Raw genomic sequence first — 25,899 nt, 5'->3', positions numbered from 1 at the left:
AAAGCAAGCAAAGTTACTGCAACATCTTTACAAATTTCATCAGTCCCGATACTCAGAATAACAAAGCATTTTCTTGAGCTGATGAAGACTCATTTAAAATTTCATGTCTGATTGAATTCAGTATCTAGGAATATGCAAGGTCCAACCAAAGATTTTTCAAGGTCTGGAGGAATTACAAGAGGACTTACACCCACCACGGTTTCTTTCATGGCTGGTACGAGCCTTATTACTAGTACAAATGCCTTGTGTCCGTATAACCTTTGTTTTTCATGAAACTCACAGAAACTCAATAATTTTGAAATCTTTGTCACAGAAACATGGAATCATAGAATCATTTAGGCTACAGAAACCTTCCAGATCATCAAGTCCAACTGTTAGCTGGACCCTACTCAGCCACTAAAAACCACATCCTTTAGCACCACTTTCACAGGCCTCTTGAACACCTCCAAGGATAGGGACTCTGCCACTTCCCTGTGAGGCCCATTCTAATACTAGACCATCTCCTCTGTGAAGTAATTCTTTCCAATTCCCACTCTAAACCTTGTCTGGAGCAACTTGAGACCATTTCCTTGCATCACATTACTTGTCACCTAAGAAAAGAGACTGAGAGTCTTCATTACAGCCTCCTTTCAGGCAGTTGTAGAGATCAATGAGGTCTCCCCTCAGCCTCCTCTTCTTCAGACTAAATATCCGCAGTTCCTGCAGCCAATCCCAGTAAGTTTCATTTCCCAGTCCTTTCACTGGCATTGTTGCTTTTTTCTGAACATGTGCAAGCAGTTCAGAATCATTCTTGCAGTGAGAGATCCAAAACCGAACACAATATCCAAGGTGTGGTCTCCACACTTTCCCCATTCTGCTGGCCATACTATTTCTGATGCAGGCAAGGATGCCACTGGCCTTCTTGGCCACCAAGGCATACTGCTGGCTTATGTTTAGCCAGCTGTTGACCAGCACTCCAAGGTCCTTTTCTTCTGGGAAACATTCTAGCCACTGCATGGGATTATGCACAAGGGCACACCCCAGTACTTAGCTTCGCTGATGGTGAAAACAGATTAATGACTGCATTGCTGAATGTCATGTGATTAGATTCAGCCTATCAATCTAGCCTATTCAGATCCCTCTTCTAAACCTTCCTATCTTCAGGCAGATCAGCAGTCTTATTCAATTTGATGCTGGTCTGCAAACTTACTGAGGTTGCACTTGATCCTCTCATCCAGATCACTGACAAAAATTTTAAACAACGCTGTCCCTAGTGCTGAGCCTTGAAGAATGCAACTACTTGATCCCAGCCTTTCTACTAGTTCTGCACCCTATGAACCATGCACCTTTCAAAGTCAGGAGCTTTCTGTCTGTCTCTCCAAGAGAATGTGGTGGGAAACTGTGTCAAACACTACAAAAATCCAGGTATATGACATGCACAGCCTGTATCTTTTCTACTATGCAGGTCAGTCTTAGAACAGTAGTCTAGTCAGGATGGACTTGCCTTTTATAAACTCATGTCAGATATTTCTGATCACTTGATTGTCCTACATGTGACATGTGATAACATTCATGACGATCTGCTCCATAACCTTCCTTAGGTCAGACTGACAGGTCCATAACTCCATAGATCCCCCTTTCTGCCCTTCTTGTAGACTGAGCTCATATTCACCAATCTCCATTCAACTGGGAACTCCCTGGCTAGCCAAGACTGTTGGTAAATTATTGACAGTGACTTTGTGAGCACTACTGCCAGCTCTTATAATACCCTTGGATTAATTCCGTCTGACTCCATTTACATATGAACTCAAATGATGCAAAAGCTCACTTATAGTTCACAGTTGGATTACACAAGCTTCAGTCTTGCACCCTGTCTCTGTCACTGTTTTCCAAATCAGGGGACTGAGCCTTATCCTCACCTTTCATCACTGTTTCTCCTGGCATCCCATAAAGGATGGAAATTCTCCTTAATCATCCTTTTGCTTTTGAGGTATTTGATTGATATAATAAACTAATTTTCAGTGCTTATTGTGTTGAGACTACTGGAACATTATAAATTATCCATTTAATTTTGTGTCATACCAGTGTTTTGGTAAAAGAAAAACTGACATCTAAGAGAAAACCTGAAGGACAATATTCTTCATATGCAACAAATTCCACACATTTCTTACAATTACGACAATCTTTGTTTAAAAACAAAAACAAACAAACAAACAAACAAACAAACAAAGCAACCAAAAAGAAACATATACGTTTGTTCTGGTGCAGAAGAAATACACAGAGATCAGTCTTACCTTCAGGCTCCCTGATCTTACGTCCTGCTGCAGATTTCCGTAACACGCTCCGTCCTGAGTTGAACAAGCTTGCTAACTCATCAAGGGGACTGGTCAATGACCTTGAGTTTGTAGGGCTGTATGGAAATGAAGATGTTGAATTAGAGTTCAGTTTCCTGTGTTCTGCTCTTCCCACCTTTGGAGAGTAAGGCAGTTTGGAGAATGGAGAAGGTGAACATCCAAGCTGAGCAGGGTTTGGTCTCTGAGGTACTTTTGACAGATCTGAGTTTGTACCTGTTTTCCCTGTATTAATCAGAAAACTAGCACAAGGGTCTGGAGGAAATGCAAAATGTGTGGAAGCCCGATAGGAAATAGGAGGAGGTACAGGAGGAGGGGGTGGTGGGAGAGGAGGAGGAGGTGTTGAAGGTGGAGTCACTTTGCTGGAAACATTGAATACAACCAAGCCTGGAGATGCTGGTCTTTCATTCTCCCCTTTTTGGCTTTTAGAGTACTGTGGTGATAATGGACTTGAGCCTTCTGACTGCACAGGGTATTTTAGGTTGGTTTCCAAGACAGGAAGTTTTTTAACTTCTAGTGGTGTGAGAGGTGATTCATCAGAAGCAGGAGAACAGGTGACGGGAGTTGGAGGAAACACGAGAAGTGGTGGCCTGTGAGGGAGTAAATTAGGGAAAGGGGCTGGAATGTCACATGAGTCTTTATAGTTCAAAGCTGCTTGACTGTTTCCATCCAATGTTCCATCTTCAACATGAACTTTTTTTTTGCTTTCAAACACCAGAGGAGGAGATCCAGTTGCTATTGGAATTATTCCATTACTGTTGCTTCCTTCTTCTGGGAGAAAATACTTCATTTCTTCATATACAGACTCTCCTTGCTCTGGGCTTTCTGCTTCAGCAGAACTGTGTTTCATTGCATTCCCTACCATTTCAATATAGACAGGCTCATTTTCTTCCTCTTCTTGCGACATATAGAGACTCAATGTGCCATGCTGTGGCACATCAGCAGAAGCTGTTCTTTGTACTCCCACAGTGTCATAGCTACCTTGTTTGGCTACGCTGTTTGCCTGTTTCACATCTCCGGGCTTTTGGCCAGGTATTTCTTCATAAGAGCCACTGAGTTTTGTATTAGGACTTCGTTTTGGTTTTCTGGGAGGTATTTTTTTCATGGTACTATAGTCATCACTGTGTGGCCTTGGACGGGTCAGAACTAGAAAAGTGAAAAAGATGTGTGTCATTAACAGATTGAAATTAGTTTTTCCTTACACAGGTCTAGTAATTAAGCTTTCAAATCATGCACGTCTAATTTTACCATTATAAACAGTTACATACAGAGGAATTCAGTCAAAGTATACATATTTCAATGAATAAAATGCATACCTTTCAGTATTCCAAACCACAAGCTTTTGTTGCCTGGGCATACAATCTCCTTTGGTAGCCTCTACTGTCACTAAAACTATCACCCAAGAACATATTTTTTGAAGCCAGATATTCACTTTAAGGTCTGTAATGCATGGAAATATGTGCCTGTTTTTCCTTTTGCCCCAGGGGAGAGAATACAAGCATGTGCTTTTAACTAGGAGTTTCACCATAGCTCTACTCTAACATGCATGTTATCATCAGTAACTGAAATATCCGACTTTTATGCAGTATATAAAAGTCTAATTACAGGCAGATATTATCCCTATCTCTGCTTCTTTTGTATTGCTGATGTGGAAATAATTTTTAAAGTTGAGGAATCACATAGCCTAGGGGCAATTCCTCTACTGAGTATGTAGTTAACAAAACTAGATGTCTTTTCACAGCCTCCAGGCACAGATAGAGCGGAGATAATAGATACCAATCATCAATAGGTTATTAGTCTTTTAAAATAAAAATTAAATGGTGTAAATCAGAGCTTGTTTCAGACAAAGGCTCAGGAAATACATAATACTTGGAAAATGAGCACAGCAGGGAAACTGGTCCAATCATTTTGTGAGTGCATAAGCATTACTGCTAAGACTATAGAAATGTATCTAAATTGTCATTCTTTCAAAAAGGTCTGCTAGAGTGTTTTGGCTAAATCAACCATTTCTTCCAACGCTGTGCACTGAATGCCTAAACCACTGCAGAGATCCATAATCCACTATGAACTTGTTAAAAACTGCTCATACTGGACACATGCAAAAGTTCATCTCTTACAAGGAGTCTGAATGAGAGAGGTAGAGGTTAGGAAAATGAATCTGCATGTAATAAACTTGGCATGAGTAACTATTTTGCAAGAGAGAGGGAGCTGCAAAGCTCTGCAGCCAATTTGATGGTATAGAGAATGGTAGCTTTAAACTCAGCCTGGAGAATCTTTCTTGATAAGCTTAGAGGATTCTTTACATGAAACAGGACAAATTAGGCTTGTCAAGGAAAAGCACAGTGTCTCCCCTCTCTTTATCTTCAAATGTGTGCATATGCTTCAAATGTGTAGGAGAGCAGAACAGTTGAACTCAAAACTGGACTTAATGCACGGTAATGCAATGCAGCTCTTCTGGGACTTTAATAGTGCTTTAATTCCAAATAAAAATTCACCATAAGCAAGTTATGGCACAAACATAAACCACTGAATGCACAAGTCATTTCTGTGAACACAGAGAAAATGTAGGAGAACGTTTAATGTTTAACTTGGTGAAATTCAAGAATCTGGCATCCTGTATTAGCAATGCAAGGTATTCTAACAGTTTAAAAGGTGAAAGAAAATGGTCAGTGGGGTAGAATAGCTGGAGCTGACAAAGATCATTTGTCTCCAGAGGGAATTCTGCAAACAGGCTCAGGTTGTTGACAAACGAGGCCATTAGAACACATGAGCAGTTATTTGCTGATTTGGAGCAAATGATAAATTGACTACCTTTATTTACTGCCACTGAAATATTTCACAGAGGCGGGGCTTTTCAAAGGCGCTTGACCATGTTTGGAAGGATCAAAGCGGAGGGAACAAATCAATAACCTAGAATAACTTTTGTGACGCTTTCCCCCTTTCTGCCTGACCTTCATTAGCGGCCTCCTTAGAAGCTGCCGACAAGCAAGCGCTGACGGCCTCATAGGAAGCACTCAGCCGTGTGTTGGGGTCCCGCTTGGGTTTGGGAGGAGGCTGTTTCCGTGGAGACGGCAGGCTGCCGCTGTCTTCCATGCTGAACACTGAGTGCAGGGATGGGGACCTGATGGACGACCCAGCCGCAGAATGTACCAAGCCTTCCACCGCCATGGGGACAGGCACAGAGCTGGAATGAAAGTGCTTCGGTGCTCGGTAGCCAGCAAAGCTGTCCTCAGGGAGCTTCCCACCCTTGTCTTCAGCTCTGAAAAAACACAGAGGAGAGGCCCAGATGCATTATTCAAGTGGTAACAATGAACCTGTTCATGCAAACATAACAACAGCTTTTTGGTAAACAGCCTCCCGCCTCCCCTGCTGTGTGGAGGGGATGTGTGTAGTAATCTCCTGACAAACAAATCCAGATCAAGCTGCTAGCTTTCCTCCATTTCCTGTTTCATGATAAATTGGGACACTGGCTCTTTTTACACACAGATGCAGCTTTCCTTAAGCAGTTTCACGTTGTGGATCAGACACTCCGTGAATGAATTGTTCACACTTTGATTGTTGCACACAATCAAAAGCCGCGTTTCCAATCTGAATGATAATTTCTGGGAAATCCATTTTAATGGAAAGTTACTGAGGCAGCAAATGCTGAGCCTTTATCACTATTTTCTGAAAAGACAACAATAAATTCTATTTAGATAATGCAAATCTGTAAAATATTAATGACCCTTTTAACCAGCTACAGTGGCTGCCTGAATGATTCCAACTAGATATCTGCATATCCTCCTGTGGAGGCTTATTCGATAGCTATCCTTTTAAAGATATTAATTATGACATTATGCTTAGTTACTTCAATCACAGTTTTGGGCTTTTGCTTATTCAATTTTTATTTTTATTTTATTTTATTATTTGCTATGTCAATATGTACAGAGAAATGATGTTTTTCAGACGCTTCCAAAAAACTGATTTTTAACAGAAATTCTTCAAATATTTTACTCTTCCAAAAATCAAAAAGCTGAAAACCTTTCAGCCTGGAGTGGCAGCCTATTAGATAGATGCCCATACCATCATTTTACAGACAAACTGCCGAGCATTGTTTATTTATTTTTTAAATTGTATTTCTGTATGGCAGATCACCAGCAGGGCTGGAATTCATGCATAGGATATAGCCAGCTGCCCATGTCGTAAATGAAACAGCTAAAGATGAAAGTGTGGTGCTCAGTGGATAATTTGTTTTCACTGTAATGTTTAATTACAGTCTTTCTGACAAAGGCATTTCCTCCAATATGTAATCACTGGGATATCTGAAGCTAATTAAGCAGATGCACTGCCATTTTCACTTTAATAAAGTCACTGACAAAAGCAATGAAAGCAAAGGCAGTTGTTCCAGATGAGAATTAAGTTCCTATGGAAAAGTAAATATTTGTATGTCCAGCAAGTTATTAGAAGCTTTCCTGTTCTTGATTCACACCTGTTTTGAACTGCAAATGCTATCTTTGCCCATTCAGGTATCTGAGAGAAAAAGACCCGGGACTCAGTCCCTGGGAAAATGCTCTCCAACCATTTGGTGGATCTGTAGAACAGGTAGTCCTGAAAACTCCGATGGGAGCTAAACAAAAAGGCTTTCATCTATTTTTAAATAAGAGGGAAGAACCTTTTTACAGCCTATCTAGTTCATTGAATAATCAGAATTTCTTGGGCTGCCCTTTATTGTATTTTAATGCCTTCTTTGCTATTTTTCATTATTTTGGCCATCTCCCCATGCTGAAATTCGCAGTTAGATGAGTTTTGCTTTTGTTTAGTTGGTTTGATGAAAGCTCAACTTTAATCCATTTCTCTTCAAATTAAAAATTTCTGGAAAAAAATAAAAATAAAATAAAAATAAAAATAGAGACTTCAGAGGCTTGAATAAGTTCCTATAAAGCTCAGTCTGCCCTGAATAAGATATCACTGATATCCTTATGTTTCTCGACTAAATCACCTGCTCCAAAGAAAAACAGTGTCAAGCATTGATCTGGGTTGAATACATACTTGAAAATGCTCTTGCAATTTTCAAGTTATGCTCAAGTCATTTGTGTGAAAGCAAGGAAAGAAATCATAAAAAGTGAAGAAATAATTTAATTCCCTACTATCCAATCTAGGATATATTTTTTCAAAGCTAAGATATCTTACCTTTTGTGGACTTCTTCTGGTCTATTTCTAGCCTCTAGCTTTTCCCTGTGGTAAGCAGCATTCATCTCATTGCGAATCCGGTCATTTTCACGAGCAATGTCAGAAGCATTTTGAATGACCAAGGCATCATATGTTTTCAGCCCCATATCCTCAACATTCTGCAAGAAGCCTTTGACCGAGGTGATCTCTTGCTGTTTGATGCTCATCTTCTGTAGCACACGCTGGCGAGCTAGAAATCCTCTCACAACTACCATAACAGAAGAGAAAATGATGGACCAATGAAAGACAACTAATTAAATAGTGAATGACAATATTACAACATCTTCTGCTGTAAACACAATTAAATCAAGTTCAGTAAACATCTCATACAAATAGTGAAAAAAACATACATTGTATACAACATACAAAAATGGATGTGCCTGTTTTATACTGCCAGTGCTTAAAACCAAGTATGACAGCAAATTCATTCACAAATGTAAGCTACTAGAACTCAAAATGGTAACTTTCACTGAAAGTTATTTTTGTTTCCTTTACAACTGGAATCTTGGATGTCTGATGCAGAATGCAGAAGTATATATTTAAAAAGGAAAGGTCAAAAGGCCATTTGTTTTAAAATAATACCCCGAGTAAATGATTATTGTGTTGAATTTGGTAGAAATTAAAAGACTGTCTGTTTCTGTTAATCATTAAACAGTATTTTTGACATTTCAGTGTACCAAAAAAAATGGGGAAAAAACCCAAACAAATAAAATATCTTATACTGACACCTAAAGACTTTTTATTGCTCATTTTCTTTCAGCAGAAACAATTAATGCACATTTCTGAAATGCTTCTGTCACATCATTTCCACTTTCCAGCTTAAAACTTTCATCTATGTTGCATCAGCCTTACATATCTAATAGGCCTATTTTCTTACACTCCTTGTCAGCCTTATATTTTGGTGTACCTCCCATAATGGCTTCCTGTGTTACTTTCTTAAACATGTATGTGCAGTACAACAGTTTATACTCAACCTAAATAATGCCTTATCCTCTGCATTTTCAGAAGTATACAGCTGATTGGAACCAAGGGATGGGGAGTTCTGTGACCATGATGAATCCACCACTAAATCAATCATCATAGTATCATAGTATCATAGTATCGTGCGAGTTGGAAGGGACATCTACATCACTCTACATGGAACCAGTAATGTTAGTATGCTTGGGTATGTGTACTGGCTTGGGAGGAAAGCTATGCTAAGTAAAGGTGTTTTGTCTCTGTGTTTGTTTTTTTAAGCTCCCCAGGATGATGTTTCTTAACAGGTCTACAGTAACTGCTGTGTACCTCACAGGGAAGGAAGCGTGTTAGAATTACTTTCTAGGTACTTAAAATATTGCTTATTTTCAGTGGCTCAGCTTTGTTTTGTGGTTACACAACAAAACAGGTCAAATTTCATTATTCCTTATTATGTTTACTCTCATTTTCGTCAACTCAGATTTCTTGATAATTAAACATGAAGAAGTCTATATAAGATGTTGATTTGAGTTTTGGAGATGCTAATGAAAACACTAAGGTTGTAACAAAGAAATGCCACCATGTGTGGGTCTTCTTAACAGTGTAATTCAGTGTCAGCCACAGGAGCACTTCTGAGTAGTATTAAATGACAGTCAAATTAAATTAATCTAAAGGAAAAATGTAAACAGAGGAAGATACAACTAGTCTTCTATGAATGTATGCTAATTCTGAATGCAATAAATAGATAAACTGAGGGCAATGAAAGGCATTTCATATCCTATATTCTCACATATGTAACTCAAAACACTGTTTTTGATTTTTAGAGATGTTCTGTGCTTGGCTGATACAATATAAGAAAGAGAAATGTTGAGGTCTTATTAGTCATCCAAAATTCATTGGGTTTGGAAAAACTTAAGTTCATATGCTTTGGTACTATCTATAATGAATAATTTTGAAAGTTTACATTATTTTATAATCATAGCCAGTTACGTCAACCTCCAAAGCTACTTTCTAGAATAAAATCTGACTTCTTAAAACCTGAAAGATTAATGCACTTACCCAATTGAGTAGAAAAGGAAATTAACAGCACAGCTTTTGTTGACTCTTTATGAGAATTCACAAGGGATATACACATTACTGAGTCTGAATTTACAATGTTGCTGTTTAGAACATAATGGAATCATGTATAGAATGCTATCAGAGTTCACTGCTTACAAGTATTAAAAGATTCAAAATGCTCAGAAGTCAAAAATTGTTCCTCTGTTTGAAGGGTTTTGTCTTCAGTTCAACACAGAAATAAACAAAACAAGGAAAAAAAAAAAAACAAAAAAAAACAACACAAGAAACAAATGAAAACAAACCAAACAAAACAATTTCATAAGCTTTAAAACTGCCATGAAATGAAAACTGCCATTTCTTGGATCTTTACTTCTCACTGTCTGCAAATATTGAACAGATTCTAAGACTGTGCCCTGAACTGGGTCCTTATTTATGTAGATCTACAGTAATTCTCACTTATGAAGATTAGAACAATTCAGGTTAGCACCCTCAGGACATAAAACTACCTAATTCTTCACAGATCAACTAAGGACAATGACCAGAAAAATTAAAATTCCATGGATCTGACTTCAGTGAGAAAAGTTTTAACCACTGTGTTAAAACTGTACTAAAATTAATTCTTAATCTAGTTGAACTGTAAAGTAAGACTTTAAGGATGATGGATTTTCCTATAGCTACAAAAAAATTTCTCAATGATTCAATATGAGCAAATTTACCAAATTTTGTTTTTATTCTTATTGGGAGAGGGAAAGTGTAAAGGACAAAGCCTGTCAAATCTGATGAACAACTGACAAACAAAACAAGATAAATCTTTTTTTTCTAATTTTCTTAAAAAAAAAAAAAAAGTGTTAAACATTGCAGCTAATTAGATAAATAATACAATGTTTTTAGGAACTAAATATTTGAGATTCTGATAGGAAATGGAACAGGAAGTCAGGAGACAATGGATAGCAACTCCTTTAAAAATGTGCCAAATAGTGGGTCAGTGTGATCTTAAAACAAAAACATAGAAGAAAAAGAATGCCTAAAAATAATTTTTAAAAATTTCTACTACAAAAACTGCAACAGAAGGAAAGAACAAAGAGAACTAAACATACAAAATCATTAGCTTTGTGTTCATGATATATTTGCACAGAAAGGTATTTTGTATCCCTATTATTATTTAGCTTGGAGAACAGAAGGCTGCAGGGAAACCTCATTGTGACCTGCCAATACTTGAAGTGAGTGTATAAACAGGAGGGGGAACAGCTGTTTACAAGCGTGGATAGTGATAGGACAAGAGGGGATGGTTTTAAATTGAGACAGAAGAGGTTTAGGTTAGATATTAGGAGGAAGTTTTTCACACAGAGGGTGGTGATGCACTGGAACAGGTTGCCCAAGGAGGTTGTGGATGCCCCATCCCTGGAGTCATTCAAGGCCAGGCTGGATGTGGCTCTGGGCAGCCTGGTCTGCTGGTTGTTGACCCTGAACATAGCAGGGGCTTGGAACCAGATGATCGTTGTGGTCCTTTTCAACCCAGGTCATTCTACAGTTCTGTGATTCTATTTGTCTTGTGATTCAAAGTTAAGAGGTAATACTAATGCCTTTAAAAGTCAGTGAATATACTTGAAAAACAAAATACTCAAGTTCCCCTCAGTTTTAATTGCAGTCAAAACAGTTTTCCATAAAATTATGTTTCACAAAGTGTGTTACTAATATTTGCATCATATAAAAAGAAAAAAAAAAAAAAAAATCTGGATAAGAAGTTAGTTGGAAATACGTCCACAGGGAAATAAATAAAATACAGCAATTACTCAAGGAAAATAAATAAATAAATAAATAATAATTAAAAAAATAATATATATATATATATATATTTATTTTTGTTATGCAATATGTTTCTTGTCAGTTTACAAAGTGACAGCTCAGGACTACTTGTTCTGCAATTGTTACCTTTTTGGCAGGTTATAATTTTCTTCTGAAGCTGAAGGCACAAATCGTTGAGATGGTCAGCTTGCCAATACTTAAGAAAAACTTTTCGGACTCCTATCTGGAATACAAACAGCAGGGAAACTCACTGTCAACAGAAAATACCAAAATAATGACAAGCAAATAACAACAATATGTGTATAATCCTGCTGAAGGTTGAGATCAGATCTGCAATATTAGGCTAGTGCAATGCCAATAGTTGTACAAGAGGTAACATCACTTGGTTGAACAGAAGACATACTTGGAAAGCATGAGCAAGCTGTCAGGTACACATTCCCCCTTGAGGTCCAGAACCATCCAGAACAAATACTACAATCAAGTTAAACACAGGTTGGAAAATAAAGCATTCTGAATGTAATATGTAATCACACTAATTTGTTAGACAGTTTAACAGGAAAAAAAAAAAAAAAATAAAAATAAAAAAGGTTTAGCTTTTACAAAACATGGGGATGTGAGCAGGGAAAAAGGTGAGTAGACATACGTTCAAGGGGAGAAGAAAATAGCATCAGGCAGCTGCCATCCATGGAGCAGGAAGGATTCTTCCCACTGGTGAGAATGATTCCTACCCCATAAAACTATGAATGTTAGCTCCCAGAGCTGCCTGTTGAAGCTATTCCACAGGTCTCTTCCTAGAATCAATCCTGACCAGTAAGATATATTTATGAAAATGGTCCTCATGTGTATTTATTGGAGTGTACGAGCTTACTCAGGTGCTAAGCAGTTGTTTGGTTTAATTAATCCAATTCTTAAAGGGTCTCAATAAACACAGAATCAGTAAAGGCTCTTTCTTCTTACAGAAAAAAACGAAACAAAAACAAACAAACAAACAAACAAAACTTGTTACAGCAAAAGGAAACAAGGAAACGTCTTCTGAACACGATGAAACAATCCTTTTCTGTATAATCTTCAAAAGCATTCCTTCCTAATAGACTGATTTTAAAAAGTAACTAGGATAAATACTGTCTTTCCTTATATTGCTTTTCTTCTTGGGAATTCTGCACAACAAACCTTGCTTCAGCGCTCGGAAATAAGATCAGTACCAGGTAGCGAGCCAGTGAAGATTATAGGTTTTGTCTAGCTATTAATTTTATATGACTACTGATTAATTAATACGAGTCTGGCTGAAATTGCAGAGATTCATTCCAACTCCTGCTTGTACATAGCTCACAAGATCATTTTCTTGCAACTGCACCACTGTACTGCACTGCTGTTTCTTCAGTATGGCTACTGGAGACAGCTATTGGCAGGGAGATTTACACACAACTATCACTGTTGTCAGATATACCACATTGCTAGAGATAAACTAATGAAATTCGGGGCATATTTACCACTGCTAATCTCCATCAACAAAGCTCAGAAGTGGCTGAGGCACCTTTTCCCTCCTCTCTACTCTAGAGGACAACTACTTTGTATCAACTGGTAAGAGTCTCCTATTCCCAACTTTAAGATGACAGAATATGACTGAGAACTAATAGTTTTTTAGTTAAAATCAGATGCACTGAAACTGCAAAATTAGAATTATTTCTTTTTTTTTTTTTTTTTTAAATGTCCTATCTCTTTTCCCACTAAAGTAAGCCTTTTTGTGTTACTGAAAAGTACATGAAGGCAAAGTGCTAAACAAATCATACTACTTGTCTCACCATTGGAGAAACTCATAAATAGGGAATAGGTCTTCTTTGCAAGCTGGAAAGTGCATGGAATGGCAATTTTAGAAAACCATGCACCTACAGAAATACTGGCATATAACTTATCCATTCCAGAATAGCCCCTCTGTTCAGACCATCTATTCTGGAGTAATCCTTCTACTTAAAAACTGAAGTTATTATTCCAGAACAGAATTGCCTTCGTCCGAGAACCCTGTTTCTAACAACTGAGGCTACCCTAGCAAAATGGTGTCATTATGTTTACTTAATAGACTCTCTTGAGTGATGCCTTATAATTTTATAATGTCACATTCATCTGAAGCAATCTCATTGAATTCTCTTTAGGCTCTCATACTCTGCTCTCACAGACATGGTCTCATCTTCAATTTCCCAACTGCAGATTTCAGACAGAAGTTTTTACTTTTCTTACTGTGCTTTTAAAATTCTCTCCTTGCCTACTTCTTAGCACTCCAAATTCCTTCTTCAACCATCATCCAGAGTCTGCTTCATTAACAGAGCTTGCTACATTTCCTTAGGAATTTTTCAACTCTTCTTCTTTTTCTCCTTCTTTGTTCATAAAAATATAAGAAAAAGAAGTCAACTACTTCAGTTTAAATTTGCTTCTCTTCAGACATATAATTCCACATAATGAACAAGGAAATTTTTCATGTTTGTTGCAGCAAACCATGCCGATTCCCTCTCCTCTCCTCTCCTCTCCTCTCCTCTCCTCTCCTCTCCTCTCCTCTCCTCTCCTCTCCTCTCCTCTCCTCTCCTCTCCTCTCCTCTCCTCTCCTCTCCTCTCCTCTCCTCTCCTCTCCTCTCCTTTCCCTCTCCTCTCTTCTAGCATTCTTTCTATTTTTGAGCCTCAGGTTTTCTTTCAGGACATCAGAACATCATCTCGACTCTTCCTACCACATCCATTCTGTCACTACAAGCTGTAAATTCTGTAATGGTCATTAAAAAAAAAAATGAAACACTTTCTATTTATCTTTTCAAATAGCATACTGAACTATCCTTACTACTAACTTTGGCTAATAAAACTTTATTTTCTTTGCTAACATCACCTTATATCCAGAATTCTTCTGTAAGAGTAACTGAATTATTATTCATATGGTTGACTGTAATAAAATTATCATGCAGTTTTTATAATTAGCATTTGTATCTGAGTAGCTCTCAGAAAACCAATGCCTGTATACAGAAATTTTATTAAATTATATTCTTCTACTCCAATTACATTATTTCTTCTTTATACCCTACTTTTTCTTTACACAAACCCTCTGTACCACTTTGAAGCCTTTTTAAACCTCTTTCTCTCAGACCTATACCCAATCAACATCTCATTTCTGTTTCTTTCCCTAAATTCTCTAAAACGCCTTCTGTTTCTCCCTGCCTTTGTCACTGGAAGCCTAAGATATACCCCTCTGGTAGGGCAAGAGATTATGGCAGCTGGGTAGTAGAAAGGTTAGAAAGATCAGTTGAAGGAGACAAAAAGTTCCACTTTAAAACTTCACAAAAGCTCCAGTAACTTGCAATGCTTACAGCAAAACTATCTCCATTCTCAATTAGTCTCATATTAACACATGGATCACATCTATGCTACATTTCAAGTGAGTAACTTAGTTAAACACTGAGTTGTAATTTATTTTGCAGTATTCAGTCATAAAATCAGTCAAGACAACTGCTCCAGCTTATGGTCAACATAGCTTCAACTGTTCGCCATCTGCCTCCACAGACTCACAAAGCCAGTCAGGGGACATTCAAAGAACTAGAGCTCTTTTCTTCCATTCCACACCACAGAAGTGACATAAATGTCACCAGTGGCGCACGGTGTTAGAACCGCCGCTTGCAACACTGAAGGGCCCGGGTTCGAATCCCCCTTGTGGCGCAAGTGGTAGAAGTGCTGCTCTGCTACACTAGAGGGCTCGAATCCCGGGAGTTGGACTCGATGATCTCTAAGGTCCCTTCCAACTCGCACGATACTATGATACTATGATGATAAATGTATCACTTATACTAAGAACTTCATTAGTAGTCACCTTCTAAAGTTTTTAAGTGAATGAAGTAAGGACAGAAGTACAATCAATAAAAAATCATTCTTACATTCAGATAAAAGCTATCTACAGTTTTTACATCATATGTTAGGTCAACTGAGAGCAGAGATCTAGACAGAAGAATGTGCAGAAGGCGCTACTGTGAGATATTGGGTACTGTTCACTTCAATGGAGAAGTCTGTTGTTCCTCGTTGAACCAAACCTGTTACTTTCTGAAGCTGACCAAGAACAAGGTCACCTCCCTGCCTTCTGCATGGTTCTGGAATTCAGTGAAGGAAGAAGGACTGAAAAATCACAAAATGCATTGGGTTGGAAGGGACCTCCCAGCCCACCCAGCTGACCTAGCCCCACCCTGTGCTGTGGGCAGGGCTGCCCCCACCAGCTCAGGCTGCCCAGGGCCCCATCCAACCTGGCCTTGAGCGCCTCCAGGGATGGGGCATCACAGCTTCTCTGGGAAGACGTGCCAGCACCTCACCACCCCTGAGTAAAGAATTTCTTCCTAATATCTAACCCAAACCTGCCCTCTTCTAGTTTCATATGCTGGGTACCAGTATAGTTTGTGTCTTCTCTTACCATAAATTGTTTCCTGCTTACCCAAGGGAAAAAAGGTTAATATCTTCTTGCCCAAAAGAAATTGCTTTTTAGTACTTTCTGGGCTAAAAAGTGCTCTCATCTGAGTCTGAAATTTTAATGTCATTCAGATTCCTGCAAAAGTAAACCATCTGTGAATTACAGTCATAGTTATTTTAATTAGGAAAGCATTAGGGCTTTAAATGTTATTTTTCAAAGTGACACATTTTTTAAAGATCAGGAAAAATTGTCATTGATGACTTCCAAAGCTTCAATTACTGCTACAGGCAGTAGCAGTAATTTTTTTTAATTATTATTATTTTTATTTTTTTATTTTTTCCTGGGAGGAGAAAGAAAGGATGGGAGAAAGGATATAAGGGAGCTGTTATTTTTCTTTCTTTCTTTCTTTCTCCTTTTTTTTTTTTTTTTTTTTTTTTTTTTTTTTTTTTTTTCCCCCTGTACAAAAAAGGTGTAGGATGTAGAAGAACAGACATTCAAAACTAGGAATGGATGCTGAGATGGTGTGTAGGTGGCATGGAGGCAGTATTAGCTCATACTTAATAGGTGTCAAGGGAATCTGTAAAGCTGTTCTTTAGTTTAAAAAAGGCAATTTGTGGGAGTGCTGTGTGTTTCTGGCAGTACTTTCAAAATAGCTACCTACAAAAGACAGAGAACTATAATCTAAGGATATTTTACACAATGACACACATTTTCACAGTGCATTAATGAAATGTAGGAAAAAAAGCCTTAGAAGTATTGTAAAATGTGTCTTTCTGCAGTGTATATGTCTGCAAAAACATTATAACGACGAACACATTTACAGGGCACAGATCTTTAACAAGGACTGAAGTGTAATTTTTAAAGGCTTACTCTCTCTGCTTTATTTGTTAGCTTTTCTTTACACATTTTAAGAGCCTTCCTTTGTCTCTGGCAGGCTACTGACCCTGTACATGCTGACTAAATCCATAGTTAGGCATAGCTGATGTATGCTCTTAATGTAAGTATGAGTAGTACAGTATTCATGCATACGACATTAGGCATTTATGCAAGTGCTTGTCAGGATTTAGAATTTAGGGAAAAAAACTATCATTCATCTCTCTGGGAAAGGGCAGAAAAATTGACAGTCCTATTTCAAGAAAACATGAAGACCTCATAATTTTTCATGCTGGTGAGGAGACAAAAAGGACTGCATCACAGGAAAGGAAATGAACAGTGAGAAAGGATGTACATAGGGAATAATTAGTGGAGAAACCCCTACCCTGGCTTTACATCAATGCATGTCACGAACCTAGAATTCTATTCTTTGGAAATTCTTAAAGCAGACATAGCACTGAAAAAAGAAGATGGAAGTGTCTCTGTGTGTGAACTAAGAAACACTGGCAGAAGGCAATAGGGACAGCAGTGGCAGAGAAGGTAAACCTTGAGGTGTGAGGCTGAAAAATTAAATTCAGGCAAAAATGAAATGAACACCAAGACCAAATACCAAGTGAAATATCTACAGTAAAAGAAAGTGAAGAAAAATACAGAAAAGGATCAACAGTGATACAAATAGAGAAAATCAACTTTGAAGAAGAAAAACTGTCTTAGAGCCCAAATGTGAGATAAAAAATATCAGAATGGATATCAGACAGAGCTGTTCTGAGGTCAAATTGAATGATCCATTCTATTATCAGGCCAAGGGGATGCAATAGACTTGTACTGTGTAGCAGAAAATAGTTGCAGGTGGAGACTGGTTTGGGCCAGCCCTTTGGTAGTACTGGAGAGGTCCAGACTCACTCTTTGGTCATTTGTGCTACCAGCCAATTATTTCCAAGAATACAACAGGATGATATACTACTTGGACAACACAATTTTGCTGACAAAATTCAAAGTATGGTGAAACACAAACACTGATGTTTTTTAATCATTTAGCATTAGTTTGGCAAGCCTTCTGGGATTGTTTATTTCCATGTGATCTACAGAATGTATTTAATTCTCAATTTTAAAATTGCCTCAAAGAAAATTGATTCTCAAAGCAGGGCATTAAAATAAATAAATAAATAATAATAATAAAAATAGACTTCCAGCACAGCTAAGATTACTAAATAACAAATAAGCTGCCATACAATTTATGAGGCTCCAGAAATGACTTTAACAATGTCTACAGCTGTAAAAACGTGGACTGGAACTAACACAACGTCTTTTCCATGCAGTTACCTGCTGCTGATTTGGAGCTTCAGAAGAAACTGACTGACCTTTCTCTACTGCTTATTTCACATATTCCACACTTTGACAAGTCTTCGGCTCACACCATTCAAATTTAACACCTTTTTCAAACAGTGTGATCTCTTGTGTTCAGAATTAAAGACTACTTATAAGAAGAAATGATTGTGAATTAGAAGAAACAGAATAAAAATTGAGAAGATCAGCTCAGACAGTTTTAAAACAGTCCTATCTTTCAACCCGACAAGTATTCCTAGCAGTCAAAGGCTGAGAGATTCATTTTAAGTGGAGTCCAGTCTTTGGAGAGCAAATTAAATAGATATAAAACACAAGTTGTTTGCATTCTGGCAAGATCCATCTAAAGCAACTGAGGGGTTAACTGAAGACCACTGACCTTAGCTAAACAAAATGTAAAGCTCCAAGTTTTGATGAGAAAGCTCAATAAGCTATGAGCTAACTCCCCTTTATTGAATTCATATTTGCAAGCTTAACAGTGTGAGGAATGATAATCCGAATAAATGAAAGTTTCCTTCTGTCAGTAAAAACAGCCAAGAAGAACCACTTGTGCTCCAGATTTCTCTCACAGTATGCTAATGTTTGCAAGATAGTCATGGTAGGCTTTCTTTATCCAGTTCATCACTGCATGACAATAAATGAGCAAATAATGTCGATTTCCTAATATAAGGGTCTTAAGATGTTTTGGAGAGCAGTTCAAAATCCAGCAGCCAACACTCTCAATCAATCTGAGTGAAGTTACTAGATATCATTTTGCTCCTTCCTCTTACATTAATACCAAAAACTCTTGCTGACTTCTCCAGGGGTTAAACAAGTCTATTATTTTCATTCTGTCTGGAACAGGAATGGCTTGTTTTGATTTACAAATCTGATTTTCTCTTACATTGGTTGCACTTCAAAATAACAGCAAGTAGCTAAGCTTGTTGTGATTGGGTATATATTTAAACAGAAAGAACAGTTCATCTAGGCTGCACAGAGAACTAGGATGCAAAAGCAGCCTCTCATTAGTAGCTCTGCATTTTTATAATTTCAGTAGTTAAGTGCATCGTTGAAACTACACTGTATGTCAGCTTCAATTAAACAGTTCTTTTATTGTCCCAGTTTAGTTATCTCCAGGTCAGCTTACCCAAGTAATAGCAACATTTCATAAACCTATCAACACTTCTCTAATAAATGCTTCCCTCTAACACAGAAGCTGCCGAATCAAGCGCAAAACCCTGGCTAGCCGACAGTGTTTGCCGTAATGCTTGACTAATAGAAAGAAATAAACCAAAATCAGATTCTTGTATTTGATCTTTTTCCTTTGCCCTCAATTTTTAAACAGGCCACAGCACTTAGAAGAGAATAACTATGTTCTGTGAGTAGGTTTCAAATTCTGCTGGCTGATAAAACAAACTCCAAACACAAGTTATGTCAGAAAGAAAGAAAAATTGTCAAGCAGGAAATAAATACAAAAAATCAATTTCCTCTACTCCTTTTTTTGGGAACTAACTTCAGAACACTGATTTGCTTTCCCCTTCCCCTCAAGTTAATATGACTTCCCACAAAATGAAATAGTCAGGTACACAGTCACCAGGTGGTTAAACAGCGTATCCATCCAGCTATAAAATCCAGATTTTTCCTTCTCCCCAACCCTTCCATGGAGTTTACTGTAATGCCTGTCCTGTGATGATGACACATAAGCAGGAGGCTGATTTCAGATGTGTGTTGCTTTCTCCTAAACTTCATCATTCTCAGTGTGGGTATTTTAGCTATCTATTTTTGGCTGATTTATCAATCCAAATCTGCAACAGCTCTTCAGGGAAGTGCAGCTAGCAGTATTGGGGAAGACGTTCTTTGACTTATTCATGAAGCCCAGCATCAAACAGATTTTCAACTCCAGCAGTGAATTGTTTGCAGTAGTTACAGCTGGCAACAGTGACTGAATAAACTGGTTATATATGTGAACCCATATCTCTTGGATGATTTTTACTGATGCACTATAAAATGACTTTTTTCCTCTGGCTTTACTAGCTGACATCACCCTGGGATCCTAGTTCTTCTTTTCCTTACCTTTTTTCCCCCTCCTTCTCCCTGTCTTATTTATTTATTTGTTTGTTTGTTTGTTTGTTTATTTTTAAGAGTCCCCTGCAGTAAAAGCATAGAGGAAACCACCTATAAAAACTGGAAGTTGTATAAGCCTATCTGCTTCTTAGACACTGAGTAACAATGGTATAACTTTCACTCACAAGCACTCCTATTGCAATTAACTTGCCAGCATCCCTTAAGAGTTCTGCTTCTTTCCCATAGCAACAAGTCCTAGGCAATCCTCCTCCTTTATCAACAGTTGTAGAAACATTTTCTGTCCATCTCAATGCTTAGGGATTGCATATGGGTTAGAAGATATGTTAACCTGTTCCTCTAAACTAATACTCCATAGTCATATACAAGCATCCTAACAATTGGCCAGTCCTTAGACTCTACATCTGCCTCTGAAATTGGTCTGGATGGTATCTTGTGGTACAAATTTCAGTCCTAGGCTTGGAAAAGACCTGAGCCTGAAGTGGCATTGCCTAGGAGAATGAGCTGCATCTTGAGTCACAGAAAGCTTCCTTTCTGCACATTAGCTTACAGAGTGTGAAAGGCAACACCATATTTTAGAAAATGCAAATGGTAAGGAATTGGTGATGCTAAATTACCCTGAGAAGATGACAGAGTATTCTGGCCAAATGAAGGCCACACCACAATCCTTATTCTGGCAGTATAAACAGGCTGAAAAGATGGGATGGAAAGCTGTGAGCTTTTTATTCACTGTTTGGTTCTTGTCATTTGGTTGTTTTCGTTTGTTTGTTTTGTACCTGATGTACAGCGATCCTAGTTACACAGCTCTGTCTGAGTCCGGGCACTGGTGCCTATACAGGCACTGACAAGTTGGGAAGTCTTAAAAAAAATATTTTGCATACCCCCTACTACCACAGCATTTAGTACAACATTTATTATAGAATTTTACATGAAAAAAATGTTGTTTGTTTTATAATTCAGGAACCATTCAAGCATTAAAATAAGTTCACCAGATACCTTAAAAAATCTGGATACAAATTTATGAAGTGTGCATGCTTAATTGAACTCTTTTTCTTCCCACAAAAATGCACTGAGTTTTTGACACACTGATCACAGCTACTCATTTGGTAGAAAACTCTGAAAATCATCTTGATTCTACTCCAAAGCGTATATTAAATGTCAAAAGAATATACTGTTGCAAAGGATCTGGTGGCTTGCCACAATGGAAGTGACTCAGCTAGCTTGTTTAAAGAATGATATTTTAATTGCTTTGTAGATCACAAACCTGCCAGCCTTGTAATTTACACTGCTGGAGAACAAGACGACATCTCTCCTTGGCAGACAACTTCTTCTCTCCTGCTGCTGTATCAGCCAAATCTTTATACCTAGAAAAATCAGCAGAAGTACAGTTACTCTAATGTAGGCCTGGTTGACATTTTTGCAGACACTGTCAGTTTTCCTTTGACTTTCAACACTTTGTTATCCAAACTGGGAGCTGAGGATTATTCTAGGAGTGAAATAAACCAGGAGGACAACCACTTTAAATTTTTAATATTATTAGACATGACCTTGGTTAACAGCAGTGTGTAACACGTGAGGCCTAAAACTGAGATTTGCTTCTTGTCAGTTCTTTTGATGCCTCTCTGAAAATCAGAGTGCAAGGCCTCACTGATTTCATTGGTACTGAACTGGGACACTGAAAGGAAGAAAGTACTTTTTTCAGTATGTGTCACATGACATGGCTATTAAGAAGTGACTGAGAGGATCATAGCAATGATAAAACTGCTTTCCTTCAATCTAAAAAGAAAAATGTCTTCATTTTGAAGTATTTGAATGAAACATCTTGTAACAAAGAGACTAGAAAGAACTTGATCATTTACACTACTGGAAAGGTCAAGAAGATATTTAATGAGAGCATCACCTTCAAAGTGTTTAACACTAGGTGTTAAAATGCACTTCTATGTACCAGAGTAAAAGAAACAATGTAGGAAACGATTTACACAAAGTCAAATAATGTACAACATTCAAATTTTAACTTATTACAACATACTACCAGGGAAACTCATGAACTTTCCACATTTTGATAACACATATTACTACCCATTCTTGAAGGCATATCTCAGCCTATATATAACTGGATGTAATGAGCTGGAATGTTTTTTCATTGCAAAAAGCCAGTTTTTGAAAGATTTTGCAAATGTGTCACTTATGATTAATCTACCAATGACACAAGGTTACATTCTGAAGTTAGTGTGCTAGTTATGTTTCCTGACACTATTTGTTTAGTACTTCAGCAGTTGAATTTACCTGTAACTCTAGTAGAACCCAGACTTGCTGTCCTGAGCCCATTAACACATACCATGGCATGCAGAGCTGCAGGGCTGGAATGACTCCATGGACATCAGTGATCCCAGAAGCCATAGCACCTCTAGAGCAATTTCCTCAGGCAAACTGCTGTGAAACCAAACTGAACCTACACGTCCGGAGTCTTTGAGCTGCACAGAGCTCTTGCAGTCTCAAAATGTCAACTGGTTTGGTAGAAATCCTGCTAAGGACTCTATGCCTAAGCCCATGCTAGTAAATGATATGTGAGAGGGATTGTTTCTCTGCCAAATAAATGTTTGGAGGAATGCTGATTTGAAGGAGCCAAACTTCACCAGAGACCCTTCTAATTAGCCTAACATTTCTAATAGAAAACTTGGAACTCTGATTTCTCGGTATCTCAACCACAGTCAAAAGACATTTGCCTGATGGATTGTTATCAAGGCTGTAGCCATTTTGTTTCCATATTGGCATCAACTGAATTTTCTTAGAAATCATGGAAGATCACAGGTATTAGTGCAACAAAAACTGGAAAGTTCAGTAACTGCCAACTGAAACAAAGACGATTATTCAGCATTGACTCACAATCCATGAAGAAAAAATTGTGAACATTGCCAGCCTGAAACCCACTCACAGGAAGAACCCAGAGAAATGTATTTTATTCCTGAAGCAGCATCAAATCAGAATTTAAAAGGCTGAAATTCTGTTTGGTTCACATGTACTTTACAATCTTCCAAATCATAGGACTCAAAAACACTCTTCACAATTTTTATTACACAAAAGGCCAGACAAAAATGGTCTACTGATTTTTTTATTTTTATTTTTATTTTTTTTTTTGAATCTCTGAAATTCCATTGTTTCACTCTGAAAGCCCCATCACTGTCCACAATTAACTTCTACACCTCAGAGAGGCACTGTGTCAGAGGAGTGTAGGCTAGTGGTTGTGGTAGAAGAGCTAAGTATGGACATTTAAATTTACTTCCCAGTTCTGCCACAAACTTCCTTTGTTAATACAAGAAGCAATTTCGAAAACACTTTACCTCTCTGTAGGTAAGTTATTGAAAAGATGCATTCCTAGTCTGAGTTAGTCACCTAGTTCTCACAACAGGCTGAGAAGACAGGTACTTCCACCAGTGACCTGCCGTGAGCATCCTAGACGTTATTCTTAAAATGAGAAGAGATTGCCCTCTGGAGGCGCTCTTCTCTGCTGACCACAGATAGAAGAGAAGCCCAGGATGAAGACCTATATTTTCGGTAGCTCTGAGGACTCTCACCCTTAGGTCTATTATCTGACCAACAAACTCATCCACAGAGTGGGGACTAAGAGAACGTCCTTATTTCTTTTACCTATATTTTTCAGAAATGTTGTCTATCTAAGCACTCAGAATAAAAAAAGCACCTTCAGGTTTGGTATTACCATCTGTCATTTCTGATCAATTAATTTTATCTTGTCTAAGGCTGTTAAAAACAAAACAAACAAACAAACAAAAAAACAACACAAAACAAACAAAAAAAGCACCACAAAATCTGTAGGTAGCTGTAGGTATAGCCAGAATGGTCCCCTGATTTCATTCTCTAGTGCTGACACCAGGGAAGTAAAGGGAATGGCTAAACTGGGATGATCAAACCACATGCCTGTTGGTAGTAGCCCAAGTTTGTCATAGACAAAAGTGAAAGTGTAATGATAAGATCATTTGTGTTTTTTTTTCCTCCATTTTTTTTTTTAACCTAATTTTAAATTAGTTAAAGCATTAAAAATTTCTTCACTTTTGGTTTAGGAACTTTATATATTTAAACTTTGTTGATACCCTCAGTAAGTATAGTGTTAAAAAGAAAGCAAAACAAAATTAATAAAAGACTTGCAATGTTATAAGAAGAAATAAAACCTTGCAATCAGCAACAATATTATCAAAACATAGAATAGTTCATCTTCAACATAACAGATAGTTTCTAACGTGAATGGAAGCTTGTGTTACTGCATAGACAAGATAATTTAATGTCCTGTTAAACTTAACGCTTTCATGATCTCAAAAATAGGAAAAAGAACACACTATTTGTCATATTTAGTGTATCACAGAAAATGGTAATAAAAGTACTGAATTTATGATGCAGGCTTGCATAGATAAATTTGAGTTATGTGCAAACACTGGGGCTTGTTTCTGGGGAAATGCAATCTTGAGAGTCTTTGAAACCTTCCCTTACTAGAGAATTCTGCTACCAATGCAGCCCTAGTTCACTCAGGTGAACTAATAATCCAGTTAAATACCAGGCTTCATCTCACTGACAGATCATATATTTTGCCCCACATAAATAACACAGAGAATATTAGAAGGCATCGGAGAGGATCTTTAGGGACCAAGTGAGCTATCCTGATAACAAAAAAACTCAAGTCAGGTAAAATATACTTCAGCAAAACATCCACTGGTGAATTCATTGTGCAGACTCTCTTAAGAGACAATAGAAGACACGATTTGAGATATCCTAAAATAGGTCAGATGAACTGTGTACTGTAAGACTCTGTTTCTTTCCACTGAGTATAAAGATAGCGTACACTCCTAATTCTAGCACAGACAACTAATGTTAAACTGTGTACTCCTTTCCTAGACAAGTCAAGAAGCTGATCAAAAGTAACATTTCATGGCCTAGCCAGAGCAAATCATTTACTAATGGATCCAAAACAAAACACAAACCAAGCAGATTTAAAGGATCATATTGAATCAGCACACCTCCATCACCGCGCAAACACTAATGCAGTGTGCATTAGGAAAAGTAAGACCTCTTTGCTGGTGTCCTTCCATTTACAAGTTACCATCAGGGAGCTCTCCCCAGCTCCATCCTTTCTACAGGAAATGAGTGTGTGATTTCCTCACCTTTGTCCTTCAGACCCTTCTCTTCCTAATCTGTCATTTTATGCATCTAAACAGAAGAAAAACATTAAGGCTAAACAGGCTGGCACAGTGAGTGTGGATTGCCTGGCTGGCACCCTCTGGAGTTTCAGAAACTGTGCTCTGACCTCTTCTCTTTCACTTCTCATTGACGCTTTTTATCTGATCGTTTTCTCCCTCACTTCCCTAAGTGCACAGCTGACAAGGCTCAGCAGGCTGTTTTTTACCTGAGACAGAGTATTCCTGAATTCAGGTTATGGCACAGTAACCCCCAGTAATGCTCTCAGGCTCAGCGCACTAATTGATTTACACGCAGTGTGAACAAACAGGCTGTGGGGCTGTACTCCCAGTTCTGTATGCACACCAAATCTTTAAGTGCTGGAATAAACACCACACACTTGATTTCAATTGCACATCAACGTGATAGAAGATACTAATGGAAAGAACACTGCAAGTACAAAGGGCACAAAAACAAGCAGCTCCAAATCAACAGCTTACATATACCACATAGATGTCCTTGAACTGAAGCCTTGGAACTACTTTATTTTACTTCTTTTAGTATACACTATTCTTTTTGTAAGGCCTTTAAAAATGACAAAGTCAGGGATACCTACCAACAGCAGTCCAATGCCCTCAGTCAGAGGATAAGTTT

General features: G+C 37.9%; 1 protein-coding gene across 2 annotated transcripts in view; it reads right to left on the bottom strand.

The window, feature by feature from the left end:
• The window catches only part of MYO16 (myosin XVI), a 334,545-nt gene that overhangs the window by 35,641 nt on the left and 273,005 nt on the right, over positions 1 to 25,899 (bottom strand). For both annotated transcript variants that reach the window (XM_072342368.1, XM_072342360.1), the window contains exons 28-32: positions 21,326 to 21,425; positions 11,484 to 11,580; positions 7,500 to 7,746; positions 5,282 to 5,589; positions 2,274 to 3,476 (exon numbers count right to left, since the gene is read on the bottom strand). In XM_072342368.1, the coding sequence (XP_072198469.1) occupies positions 2,274 to 3,476; positions 5,282 to 5,589; positions 7,500 to 7,746; positions 11,484 to 11,580; positions 21,326 to 21,425 (1,955 nt within the window). The remainder of the gene's footprint in view (positions 1 to 2,273; positions 3,477 to 5,281; positions 5,590 to 7,499; positions 7,747 to 11,483; positions 11,581 to 21,325; positions 21,426 to 25,899) is intronic.

The sequence above is a fragment of the Excalfactoria chinensis genome, chromosome 1 (assembly GCF_039878825.1).
Source record: "Excalfactoria chinensis isolate bCotChi1 chromosome 1, bCotChi1.hap2, whole genome shotgun sequence".
NCBI classification, from domain to species: Eukaryota; Metazoa; Chordata; class Aves; order Galliformes; family Phasianidae; genus Excalfactoria; species Excalfactoria chinensis.
This window is presented reverse-complemented; position numbering and strand designations above follow the sequence as displayed.